Consider the following 13,527-nt stretch of genomic DNA (forward strand, 5'->3'; position numbering starts at 1 on the left):
AATGCAATATATAAACATAACCATCCAAGTATTGAAATGCACATGTTTAACAAATAATTTAAAAATTATATACAGATAATTACTACGTAGTTTTTTTCTTTTTTTTCCGGCAAAGGGGAAAAGAAGAAAAAGAAATTTTGTGAGTTTCATTCTACAGCTAAAAAGTTAACAAAACTTTTCGGATGGGTTTGTGCATTGAAAGCATATCGAGAAAGAAGTCAAAAAAAAAAATAAAAAAGTAAAGTTGAGTTTTTGTTGGTGGTTTTGATCATAAGTGAGAGGTGAAATATCCAGTTATTTATAAGTTTGTTGGGTTATACAGGGGGCATATGGTTGTTAATTTACACATATATTAAGGATTTTGATAAGATTTACAACATAGTGGTAGATAGACAGTATTAGCCTGCATATTAGATAAAATTCTTACATTGCACGCGCGCGCACTAAATATTAGATAATATTATCTAAATATTGGTATATATGTACACAATGATTTTGGCGGGAGCCGGACATCACAACTCCTCGTACCTTTTCGGGAAGCAAAATTCCACAGTTATGGCCCTCACAGAGTCAGGACAATATGGAATTGGGGCCCCCACAGTGTCAGGAGAATATCCTCTTCCCCTCCTTTGCTGAATATGACTGATATGAGTGCAGCACAATCTTTAAGACTTTAACACCTACTCCACCTTTTTGAGAAGCTATATCCCACAGTCGTACTCCAATTTCGAGTACATTTACATTTTGGACCTCAACCACAGTACAAAAATCCCATGTACAATCTTTGGTCTATTTAGACACTGCCACGGTCTTGCACTCATTTTCACGCACAAAGGTTGAAAGCAATGCAGAAGACAGTGTGTGTAACAGGGGCTTCCGGCTTCATAGCATCATGGCTTGTCAAGTTCTTGCTCCACCGTGGTTACATTGTCAAGGCATCTGTCCGTGACCTCAGTAAGTATCCCTCCAAGCCCTTCGTCTTTCTCTTTTAGATTTAGCTTTTCTGAAACTTCTTCCCCTCTCTGAAGTTGAAACTTTTGGATATTGGTTGTGCTTTAAGTTACATGGTATGAAGATTTTTTTTAAAATTTTTAATTTTTGGGTTTTGTTTGTGAGCTATTGGATTCTTGTTGGTATTTTGCTTGAGTTTCTTGTGCAATTTCGTTTTCCAGATTAACGTACAATTCATGGGTGGCTCTGGGAATTGAAAATTCTGATTAGGTAGGTGTTCATATTGAAGATTGGAGAGATAAGGGCTTTTGTGATTATAAGAATGGAGAAAAAGGAAGGTTAATTTGGGTTTAGAATGTCAGAATTGAGGAATATCATGTAATGCAATATTTCTGTAGTAAAAATCTTGAGCTCCACCAAACTGCAATTTTATCGTTGGTTAATCCTATGTTCTCTTGAATAATAACACGTGCACCTGTGACATATTGGAAATTTGAAAGAATTTGCTGAGGCTTTGACTGATGGTATTGTCTTAGTAGTTGGCAAGCTTATGGTTTGGAACATATGATAAACCAGAAAGTTTCGCTACCAATTTCCAGCTTATATATGTTAAAAGATGTAGCAGAACTCCTGTGGGCTTGTTTTGTTTTCCTGAGCAGAACTCCTATGGTTGTGCTGCATTTTCAATTATTATTATTGTTGTTGTTATTTGTGGTTTTCTCTTTAGTATGAGAACAGTAAAGTAATCCACGTTCTTTCTATATTCTGTCTTCTATGCAGCATTTTTTTTTTATCTTGCGGTGGGGAAGGAAGGTTGGGTTTTTTTGGTTTGGGGGGGGGGGGGGGGGAACTTGGGGAGACGAGATTTTGCTTCCTTAAAGAGATTACTCTTTACTCTTTGTAAGCTGATGGATGATGAGAAAGTACTAATGTACCTGTCATTTTGTGTCCTTTTCCTTCTCCTTTCTTCTCTAGTATACAGGTTCAACTACTGGAATTGTCTCCCATGTGATGTTAATCACCATTGACGTCATTGATATTCCCAAACTACCATCCTTTTCTAATTCTTGAAGCCATCATGTTGTCCAATCTTCCAGATGCTTGCGGTGTCTTACTAGTTAGAGGTCATCATCTGGTTTTGTTATTTCATGAAACTACTGTATCGAAGATAAAAGTTTTTTGCTTCTGAGCTTAGTGTTCTTGACTATGAGCTTTGGTCTAATTCATGTAAATCATGCAGATGATGCAAAGAAAGTGGCACACCTGCTTGCACTTGATGGAGCGTCAGAGAGACTTCAGTTGTTCAAAGCAAACCTACTGGAAGAAGGTTCCTTTGATGCTGCAATTGATGGGTGTGATGGTGTTTTCCATATAGCATCTCCTTTCCATGACCCACGCAACGATCCTCAGGTCCATTGATCATTTCCTTATTCCTTAATTGAGTATGGATTTTCTTCATGTGTCGAAGTAAGACAAGAAGCCATAGGTTCTGCTATTTAGGTTGCAGATACATCTATGTTTTCTCATGGTTTACTCTCAAGTCACTGTGTATGTCTCTCGATGGATGAATGTTTCTCTTAAATAATGATAATAAACAAGGAAGCCCAATAGCCAATTGCAAACTGATACTGAATTCTAAGATCGAGCCTTTTTAGTCCATTAGTTCTGATGAACTTCTGTTCTTGGCTATGGGAATGTGAAAGAAAATGTAGTTGGTTTCAACAATTGCTTTAGCTAAATTAATCATTTTTAGATTAACACAAATATGTATGAGACACTATAGCTGGCTTTCAATAACTTCTTTAGCAAAGGCAAATGATGTTAGATAAGCTCAGGTCACTTCTTTAGCTGGTTCTCAATAACTTCTTTAGCAAAGGCAAATTGTTTTCTATAATCTCTGGTTGCTTCTAGTATGTAATCCTAACAAATTTGTGGCTCTATTGCATTTGGACATCCTTTATATCCAATTTGTAAGAATCTTATTAATAGTAGCATATGTGAAAAAAGATTGCAGAAATGTGCCAGAGTATAACCTAAAAATATTGTTGAATCTAGTAATGCTTTGTTGCTTGCCCACCCCAACCCACCCCCCTCCCCCCCCTCCTTCATTAAAAAAGAAAAAAGGAAAAAAAGAGGAAAAGAAATTTTAGTATGTGTTGGGAGCAGAGCATCTAAATGCTTTCCACTTCGTTATTACTTATTTCTGTTTTATTTTTCTTTTGTGTAAATGATTGGGCAGTTGTTCCAAAAATCCTATTAGAGAGGTATATATACATTTCAACTTCAAAAATCCAGGATGGTACTCAGTATGGTTCAACAATGTTGGCTCTAAAACCTTATAAATCCTGTGTCCTAAGTAAAAGTGGTCAAATTCCTTACTGTGGGAGTGCATTTGCTTGTCTTTTTGTACATTATGTGGAGTTTTTGTGAATTTGATCTCATTTTGTGTGGATATTCACATTCAGAATTAGTCGTATGCTGCACTCATTTTGGTGTAGCATTGAGTATTCTACTCTGTGCTTTCTGGTGTTGAAACTTTTTTGAAAGCCAATTCATTTGTTCTCAGGGATTAGATAGTATTAACTGCTTTTGTCATTAATATTATTTTTCCACATCTAGGAAAATAGTAAATACAGTCCTACTTGTCTCATGATGGAAGATACTAGATATCATCCTAGCTGTCTCATGAAAGAAGATACTAGATGTCATCCCTTGCATTTGCAAACTAATGGTAAACAGCTTGTTTTGAAGAAATAAGTAGGAGTTGGTGAGTTGTGAAGAAATGTAGAAGTATAGATGGTTAAGGTTCTCAGGCAATTTAGGTGAACCTAAAAAAGATAATATGGTTGTTTCACAACCAAAGATATTAACTTGGGCCAAAATCCAACTAAATGCAATTGCAACCCTAAAGGGACATGGATAAGGATGTTTTAATAGCTTCTCTGTGGCAAAAGCAAGCTTTTTAGTTTCTTGAATGAAAACTCATTTGCTCAGATTTGGGGTGTGTTAATTCTTCTAGGTGGAAATATTTTGCACTGAAGTAAACCAATGTCTGATTTCTGTCTAATGGCTATGACCAATTAACCACTGTCTGCTTAAAAAGAATACTTTGTTATCTGCATAGCTTTGTCAAAACCATTGTTCAACCTAAAATTAAAAGACTATTTAATTTAACTGGTTTTAGTCATCCTGGACCTCAATCTCTCTAAAAGCACAGTAATTACTCTAAAAGAGTCGGACTTATTGTCGAGTTATTTGTACATGTTGATTTATGGCAGAGCTAATGAATATAAGAGGAACCCTGAAAAGCTGGAAAATATATTTGCGTCATGGAAAAAGCACTGTTCAATGAAAGTAAAGATACATGGTACTTTTTCCAAATACATCTGTAGTAAATATGTTTCATATGAACTTTGTTCCAGTTAGCAGGAATGATTTCTGATATCTGTCAGTCATCACTTATTTGCAATTCTTTTTTGACAGGCTGAATTGATTGATAAAGGGACTCTGAATGTACTTAAATCATGTGCAAAATCACCATCTGTTAAAAGAGTGATTTTGACCTCCTCTTTTGCTTCAGTTGGCTTCAATGGAAAGCCTCTTACTCCTGACGTGGTGGTTGATGAGACTTGGTGGACTCTTCCAGATTTCTGCAAAGAAACCAAGGTCTGTGAATGTCACTTTCTGTTCTGTGTAAGACATTATACATGAATTTGGATAATGACCTGTAAACTATTTTCTGCTCTGACTAACATTGAAAACCATTTGATGTTGTTCCCTAAGCTTTTGCTTTACTTTCCTATTGCACTAATATATATCTTTCATTGAAAATCAGTCATTAGCTTAGGAATAGTTAATGGAAAAGCCAAAAGGTGACAACTTTTGGGATCAGCTGAAAACTGAATTGAAATTTCATAAGTTAAGAAATGTTGTGAGTTGCTAAAGTTTTAAATCTTCAAACCGAACTCTGAAACAATTAACTCTAGATAATAATTAGAATCAACCATGATTCAAGATCCTTTTCTATATCTGGTTAAGTTCTCCATCATCTTGGGCATAGTATACATGATTATGTCATTGCAGTACACTTTAATGTGCTGGTCATGAATTCAAGATACATGATTAATTATTTTATTCATCTCCGGAAATTACTTATCCTGCTTCCTGCTAAGTGCTTCTATCATGCTTCAAGTTGCTTTCCACCATAATTATCAGCATGATGCTGCTAGAAACTTGAGACTCTCTCTCTCCCCATGATAGACACCTTGCTCACTCAGACAAACTGTTTTCCACGACTGGGTATTATTGCCTTTTAAGCTACAGCCAATTAAAAATGGTTAGTATTTAAAAAGGAGATATATATGATGTTGTTCTTTTTCTTTTACCTTCTCCTTTTCTAGTCATGGTACATTCTTGCGAAGACATTGGCTGAGGATGAAGCCTGGAAGTTTGTAAAAGAGAATGACATAGACATGGTTGCAATAAACCCAGCCATGGTGATCGGACCTCTGTTACAGCCAACACTTAACACCAGTGGTGCTGTAATATTGAACCTAATAAATGGTATGGATTTTTACATAAAGAGAAAGCAAACCAAATCTCTGGAACTTGCTCTTTTGGTTGGATCTGCTTAGTTATTATTTGAGGGCACAGACCCGTATGATATGCTGTTGGTAAACCTTTTTTTTCCCTTGATTCTGCCTTTGAGGGAACCGAGAAAAATTTTGAAGCTGTCCTTGGTGCTGCTACTGAAACCATAATTCAAGTTTATCGGCTTTAGGTTGTTGGCTTATTTTTGTTTATTTATTCATTTTTAACTTGCTCTAATTTTCTTAGTCTATACTTGCACATCTACTATATAGATACTTACATAATATACTTTCTTCTATTAATTTCAGTTGAATGAGAAAGTTTTATTTGCTCAAAGAATAGAAATGGGATTGAAAGTTGCATGTTGAATAACAATGACTCAAGTTTGTTGTTGTTGGTGGTGTTGCCCCCCCCCCCCCTCCTGAATACTTGGTTGAGTCTTTGGTCTAGTGGACTATATACAATTACATCCAGTACTGTGAAGATTTACCCCAAACCACTTGCTAATCTAGCTATTGAAACCATATGAAAATATAGCGGAAAATGTGGGCGCAATTTAAATCAGGGTAGAACTTGTGATTAGCTGATTCAACTGAAAATCAACTTGAGACCAAATGAAAATGGCCAAACTACCACTAGAGTGGCCAATTTATGTACTTGGGAGCAATGCACCGTGGAAGCCATAAGCTGAGCCTGTTTAGTCAATTTAGTTATCGCAAGAATCTCATGGTAATTGGAGCAATGTGTCATGTAATTTGCCATGTTGGAAAGTTTGTTGTGAGTTCTCTGCCTGTTTAGTGGATTTGAGTTTTCAGAAGGTGGATGACATGGTCATTTCACATTTGGAGTTTGGCCAGAGTCTCGTCTGTTTGCAAGTGCGGCAGCAGGTGTGCCCACAATAATTTTTGTTTTCTTATAGCCTTTTTGTGTTGAGATGTGCATATATATGTTGTTTATCTGGAACTCAAGTACCAAAATCTTTTGGGTCGTCTATCATGTAAAAAACTTATTTTGTTTGATCTAGTGTGCTTCAGGGATGTTTTACTGCACTTTTTATTGTACTTATATCTAAGTTATAAATTTCCTGATGCTTTCTTAATTAAAGGAAAAAGGAAATGTGAAACAAACAAGTATTCAGCATAAGCGCAAGTATGCTTGTTGTAAACATTTTCTCATTCTATATTACTCTCTCTGTTAGAAATGTTTGTACATAAAAGAAGATGATATGAACCTTGTCTTGCCCTTGACTGGATATATTGTATGTTCTAATTTTTTCTTAGCTGTTGTTGAATTCTTCATATAGCTTTCTTCACATTCTTCCCAGATATGCTAATGGTTTCACTCAGTTTTCTGTTTTCTGGGTTTTTGTCTCAATAGGTGCAAAACATTTCCAAATTCAACATTTCCCTGGGTTGATGTGAAAGATGTTGCTAATGCACATATACTAGCTTTTGAAAATCCATTGGCTAGTGGAAGATACTGCCTGGTTGAACAAGTGGCACACTACTCCAAAGTTATGAAGATCTTGCATGAACTTTATCCTTCCTTAAAGCTTCCAGTAAAGTAAGTCCAAGCTCTGTAATTTGGATTTGACGATGCATTCAGATGTACTTATCTAAATGTGCAATATAGGATCATGTTAGACTTATTATGAAGTTCATCATTTGATCACATATATAATCCATATTTCCACGCTTCTACCTAGGGTAGACCATGCATCCAAAACTCAAGACGTGATAAAAGTTAGGAAACTCTCATGAAGAGTATCTTTGGAAACAGCACAATTCCTTCATCTGAGTTAAATTCGTATTTGATTAAAACTTGGATGCATCTGATTATTACTGGTTACGATACACCTTCTGGTCGAGGGTGTTGAAGTTTTTACAAGATTTTGAATTTTTTTGTTATTTGAAATGGAAATAAGATACAGAACGTTCAGGAGGGTTAACATTTGCTAGCTAGTCAATTAAATTAGTACTTTATGGTTAAAGCTCTAGTCCTTGTTATGATGGTTTGGTTCTTGGGAATTTTTACTGCACATATATATGTCATTTTAGGTTTCAGAATGTTATGAATCGAGCATATCAGATGGCACAAAGATGTTGGAGGTTTCTTTTGCCTTGAGATTGACTAGTAGATAACATATGTTGGAGGTTTCTTTTACCTTGAGATTGACTAGTAGATAACATTGTCTTGCTGTTAACTAGGTTGCATTTCTGAATTATACTATTTCTATAGGGCTTGTTCTTAACTTTCATGTTACTCTCAGCCCAAATATGCTATTCTTCTGGTCTTAAATAAACATTTTCTTGTGCACATCAATCTCAAATGAGAAGGCAATATAAGCAGCAGTAATGTCAAGAACAATGAGTTCATTGTGTGCATTCTAGAAAGGTGACTTGTATCAGCTGACTTTGTTTGTGTCTGGATAAGCTGCCTTACTTCAAGAATACTTGTATATGATCATTTCACTTAATGGAGATTGATTCTTTCTGAAGTACTTTAAAGTAGTAATAATAAAATTATGACTATGACATGATCATAATATTTTCAGGATTATGATAAAAGCATGAATTTGTTATTTGCAAATATTCAGAACACTTTAGTACATGAATAGGGTTCTCTGCTAACTAAACCTGTAATTAGGAAATCTTGGAGGTAATATGCTTACATGTTTTGAAGTGTTCACCTGGAAGTTTTGACCTTTCGTCATAGCAATCAGATTTTTCACCTTTCAAATTTTGCATCTACTATTCTTTTTTTTCCATGTCCAAAAAAATGTGAGGTAGATGAACCCAACCAGAAAGAAATTAGAAACTGCCAGGAAATTATATTGTGTTTAAGTTAAGCAAGCTTTTATCGTTCTTTTGTCTTTCTGCTGTACTTGATGGTTTGACGAGGATAAACAGTTTTTATGTGATGTTATACCTGAGATTGTCATGTCTTAAAGTAAGACATCCCTATATATGTTTGCCTATTGTGATTCATATCATGTCATCTGGACGCGATGAATTTTCATTTTAGTTACCTACTTTCAGACATAATTGGACTCCTGAAAGATTGATAAAGATTGAAGAAAGCAAAAAAATCATGTATATAAGATTGCTTTTACTGGACGATGACCAAATCTGTCACTTGGTCTGATCCTTGTAGGTGTGCCGATGACAAGCCATTTGTGCCAGAGTATCAGGCCTCCAAGGAAAAGGCAAAGAGCTTAGGAATTGAATTCACTCCCTTTGAACAAAGCATCAAGGAAACAGTTGAAAGCTTGAAGGAGAAGATATTTTTGGACGCTTCAGTTGCACTGTGAATGTACCAAAGTTGTTGAGGAACACTGCAAATTGATGTCATTGCCTCCTGAAAATATGTTGCAGATTCTTTTATGTGCCATTGCTATCTGATTGGACTTGTATGCATATGCAAGGATTTAGAAGAATCTGTGCATGCAATAATGGAGAGTACTCTACTTTTTGGTATCTTAAAAATTTTAACTGAAGTTAACAATTGGTACTATATTTGCTGCTGCCAATTAAAGCTGAAGCATGTTTATAAGTTTGCTTGCGTGCTACAGCTGCAGTTTGACAGGATTTATCAAATAAAGGAGCAGCATTAATTGTACTATTTGGAGTAATAAATAATATGTCATTGCACTGAAGTTGTATTTCTTATTGCGTCAATGTGAGACAAGATTAAAGTTCATGAACTAAATTATTACAAACATAAAGTTTTATGTGAACTTTGCATATTTTTACCAAAAAATTGCTTAAATTTACACTGTCTTTTTGATCGTGAATACACTAAATTTTAGAGTAGGCATTCTTAGTTGCAAACTGAAAATAGTAGAGCACTTGATCATGACAATATAATATGGTTTTTTGGTCTCCTCGAGAGAGGGGGGCAAAAGGGTCGAAAATGAGTTTTTTTTTGTTTTTGATATTGGAAGAAATTGAATTCTTTCCTGCCAACTTGGTAAAGCTTCAAAAGATGGCAAATACTTGTGTAAGTTTGGTCTCTGAGTCCACTTGTAGACTAAGTCGTATATGCAATATAACTATAACAATTCTCTTGTATCATTGTATATTATTATTCATATTACTTCTACTACATTGTTATACATCATCAGAGGTGTCAATTACAACCTAATTATGTTGATTTGTCCAAACTCGTCCATTAATTTTGAATGGGTCTAAATGGGTACTCAATTAATCCATTTAATTTGGAGGTTAATGCATTGATTCGGCTGACCCATTTGTACATATTTAAAAATAATTATTTATTTAAACTCAATTTTTAGTGAGTGTTAAGCAAATAAATTTAAATTTTTTACCAATTTAATAACAATAAAATACCATTATTTTTTGTTAAACAACATGCAAAAAAATAGAAAAAAATAAGTAAAATTTTAAATAACTCATGAATGAGTAACTGGATATACCCATACCCATTTAATAAATGCGTATGAATAGATACCCGTTTATTTAAATTAGTATATATGGTTGATCTAATTATACCAATTTACCTAATTATGATCCGCTCAAACTCACTTGAATTACCCATTTTGACGCCTCTATATATCACCATACCAATGTGGCTATAAAAATACACCACATAATCTATAAGTTAGTCTATAAATCAAGTCAACAGAATTTTTTTTTTTCAGAAGATGGTGGTAAGGGCGTAAATTACAGAAATAGCATAAACAATGCTCAATCTCTTGGATAGTAATTATGACTAATTGGGTAGGTACTCCTTAGCTTATAGTCAAGGTTTAGTTAAAAAATGATTTAATAGAGTATGAGCCTGAAAATTTGGCACATTCGAAAAATTCTACGAGTTCAGCCCATTCTTAGCCGGATCTCAACAGAATCATTCTTTATTTATCGTTGTCTATGATCACTTGTATTTTTTTCTTCTTTACTTATGTTTCGCTGTCTATGATTTCATTTTAGATTTTGCATATAGTTGTTCTTATTTGAATCTATGTAGTCGATCATGTTTATGTCCTTTCTTTGTTCTTAAGTATATGTTTGTGTGTACGTCGAAGCTTTCTTTTTTATCGTAAGGTAATCTTGCAATTGCCCTCAAATGGTAACTTGGTGCATAGTGTCTTATTAATTTTGGACAGCCAGAAATAGGAATTAATTATGCAGTTTGCTTTTAGATTGCAATTAATCATGTATCATTGTGCTTTACCATGCCAATAATCCTAGAAGAAATCATAATTTTCAAAGTGATAAATTCAATGTTTGTGGCATCAATTTTTGAGCAAGGGGACAATTGGGTCTCACCTGAAATTAAGTAATGGTATTGCTTATAGAGACTCAATGACTCACGCAGTTGTACAGTAAAAGATTTCCTTACCATGGGAATTAAATGGACTTCTAGCTTTAGAAGTACAATATTAATAATCAAAGTTCAAACTACTCCATTTACAATGTAGAGATAGTAATGAAAATACGATACACTTTTTAAAGTCATCTCATACTGCCATGCTTGAATACAAATGAAGATAGCACTAGACAATAATTGTAATATCATCCATGCTGGATAGCAAAGTAAAAAAAAAAAAAATTATTTTATAAATGCCAGTTAGTTGATCCAAAGTAAAAAAAAATTATTTTATAAATACCAGTTAGTTGATCACTGGATTGTAAGTAATTATAACACGTTATTTATTTGTTGCCTCTTCCAAAATTTAGTTTGAAAACAGATAATTCTCATACTTTTTTTTTTCCTTCAATGGGATATCCGACTGCATTGACACCCGACTAGTCCTCCACTGGGCCTTGACCCCCGCCCCACCAAGGAACCAGAGATTATTGACAAGGCGAGATTCGACCACACGACCTGAGGCCTAATGAGGATAATTCTCATACTTGATGGGGCGGGGGAACCGCTCGAGCTACCCCACGAGGGCACAAGACCAGCCACATAGTGTGGCCAATTTATGGGAGGCAGGGATTGAACCCCTGACCTCTAGCACCACTGTAGAAGTGATGATCACTGGACCAAATGGCCAGTGGCTGAAGGCTTCTGGTACAAGGAGAGCTAGTTCGATGATCGAAGAAGGGGCTAGGGGTGGCGTTGTGGCATGACAATGGGTCCTGTTCACACAACATATCAAGTGTACTAAAAGATGCTGAAAATCAGGAACAGGAAAGGTACACAACTCTGAATTCTTTCATCGATTGAGTTAAATTACTCTCTCAATTCTTACTCTTTTTTCTTTTTTGCTGTAAATCTAGGGAGAAATGAATAAAACTACTCCCTCAATTCTTGCCTTTTTTTTTTCTTTTTAGCATAGATTGTAGGGACAAAAAATAGGAGCAGATCCACAAATAATAATTTTGTAATTGATGGAAGATTGCCATTGAAAAAAATGCAGATCCCTTAAAGATTTAATTGCTTTATAACTTGAACAGAGGGTCTAAAGGGTCTTCATTAAGTGAACAACTTGAGATCTTTCGTGCAAGGCTAGCGATATTGTCAGAGTAAGAATTTTCTTGCAATAGCGATGTTGCATTAATTGTCAAAATTACCTTCAGAAGTAAACTCAAGTGTTTGGCATCAATTTTTGTGGGCCCGCTGCTTGCCCTCTTCGTTTTCTCTTTTCTTTCCTAGTTTGTCTTGCTCATTTTCACCTAAACATTCTCAACTTATTTCTCTGTTTTCGCTTTATTTGGTTGCAATTTCTTTTTGTGTGAACTAAAATTAAAAAGTACTAAAACCACAGGAACCCCATTATTATTGAATCCTATCCTAGGAAATCAGAAAACCAAATGCGGTAGAAAAAAAAAAAAAATAGGAAGGATTAATTGATTCAAGTACTATTTTAATTATCTCCAAAGACAGATTGAGAGAAGGAAAGGTCATACAAACCCATTTGTCGGAGGAAACACAAGATGACATCAATTACGTGAACGAAACTAAAGATTCCGTCAATTCGAAATTGGGTATAGATGCAACTACAGAAAACTATCTCTAATCAAACCATCAAGCCAAGAAATCAACCACAGCCAAAGACAACAGTCGCGCTTGTTTTGTCGCTCTCACATCTTTTATTTCCTCTGCTTTCTTCGCAAAAAAAAAGGCAAATTATACTTTACCCCCTTGTGGTTTAGTATTTTATTACATAACCCCATTATGATTTCAAAAATTACACAACCCTTTCATGGTTTGGATTAAAATATCAAAGTGACGGAATTTACAATCCGTAACGGAGTCAACTAATATATCAAAAATACCCTTATGTAAAGTTAAAAATTATTTATTAACCACAGGGGATTATGTATATATATTGAAAATCATAAAGGGGTTATATGATAAAATACTAAACCATAAGGGGGTTATATACTAAAATATAAAACAATACGGGGTTAGAGTGTTATGCATATTATATTTACATATTTTGGTCACTTAAACCACTTTAGTTTTTAAACAAGGGTAATTTCGACATTTTCATAGCTTCCATTACGAATGATCATTTCTGTCACTTTGATACTTTAATCCAAATTATGAAGGGGGTTATATATAGTTTTTAAAACTAGAGGGGAGTTATGTAAAAATTAGCTATACCATAGGGGTTGAAGTGTAATTTGCCCAAAAAAAAAAGGAAATCATGGATTGTTAGTCCCGGCACTCTTAATGCAAATTTCTCCTAGGTGTTACAATCGCATAAAGTTCGATTCCTGTCCTGAACTGCTCAATGTAGGGTATTCGGCCAAGACAGTTTGTTACAATTTCTAGTTACCAGTTTCTCAGGATGTCTATGATGTAAGCATGCAAAATGCAACTTCCCTTCTTTAAGTCTAAAACACATGACCTATGTGTCTTGCAGTTTGTACTTGCTTTCCTTGAATTCCTATAGTATAGATGCCCCATTCCATGGCAAGAAGGCTTGATCACCATGTCCCAACTCGAGTTTGTAGGTCTATTTGTTGTAGAGTTAAATAATCAGATAGTATTTGTATGTTCCAACTGTAAATA

The 13,527-nt window shown here is 34.8% G+C and overlaps 1 protein-coding gene across 1 annotated transcript; it reads left to right on the top strand.

The window, feature by feature from the left end:
- Positions 1 to 816: 816 nt before the first annotated feature.
- On the top strand, positions 817 to 9,170 carry LOC113769494 (cinnamoyl-CoA reductase 1-like). The gene is made up of 8 exons (XM_027313953.1): positions 817 to 954; positions 2,192 to 2,361; positions 4,435 to 4,617; positions 5,352 to 5,584; positions 5,718 to 5,731; positions 6,350 to 6,428; positions 6,919 to 7,104; positions 8,695 to 9,170. The coding sequence occupies exons 1-8, from the start codon at positions 846 to 848 to the stop codon at positions 8,849 to 8,851; spliced, it is 1,131 nt and encodes a 376-aa protein (XP_027169754.1). The 5' UTR covers positions 817 to 845; the 3' UTR covers positions 8,852 to 9,170.
- Positions 9,171 to 13,527: the final 4,357 nt, after the last annotated feature.

This window comes from Coffea eugenioides, chromosome 1 (genome assembly GCF_003713205.1).
Source record: "Coffea eugenioides isolate CCC68of chromosome 1, Ceug_1.0, whole genome shotgun sequence".
Classification (NCBI taxonomy): Eukaryota; Viridiplantae; Streptophyta; class Magnoliopsida; order Gentianales; family Rubiaceae; genus Coffea; species Coffea eugenioides.

Excerpts from the sequence above, each read along its gene's own strand:
- LOC113769494 (XM_027313953.1), top strand. The coding sequence starts at position 846 with ATGCAGAAGACAGTGTGTGTAACAGGGGCTTCCGGCTTCATAGCATCA. Across the intron at positions 2,362-4,434 it reads ACCCACGCAACGATCCTCAG|GCTGAATTGATTGATAAAGG; the intron begins GTCCATTGATCA and ends CTTTTTTGACAG. Across the intron at positions 7,105-8,694 it reads TCCTTAAAGCTTCCAGTAAA|GTGTGCCGATGACAAGCCAT; the intron begins GTAAGTCCAAGC and ends TGATCCTTGTAG.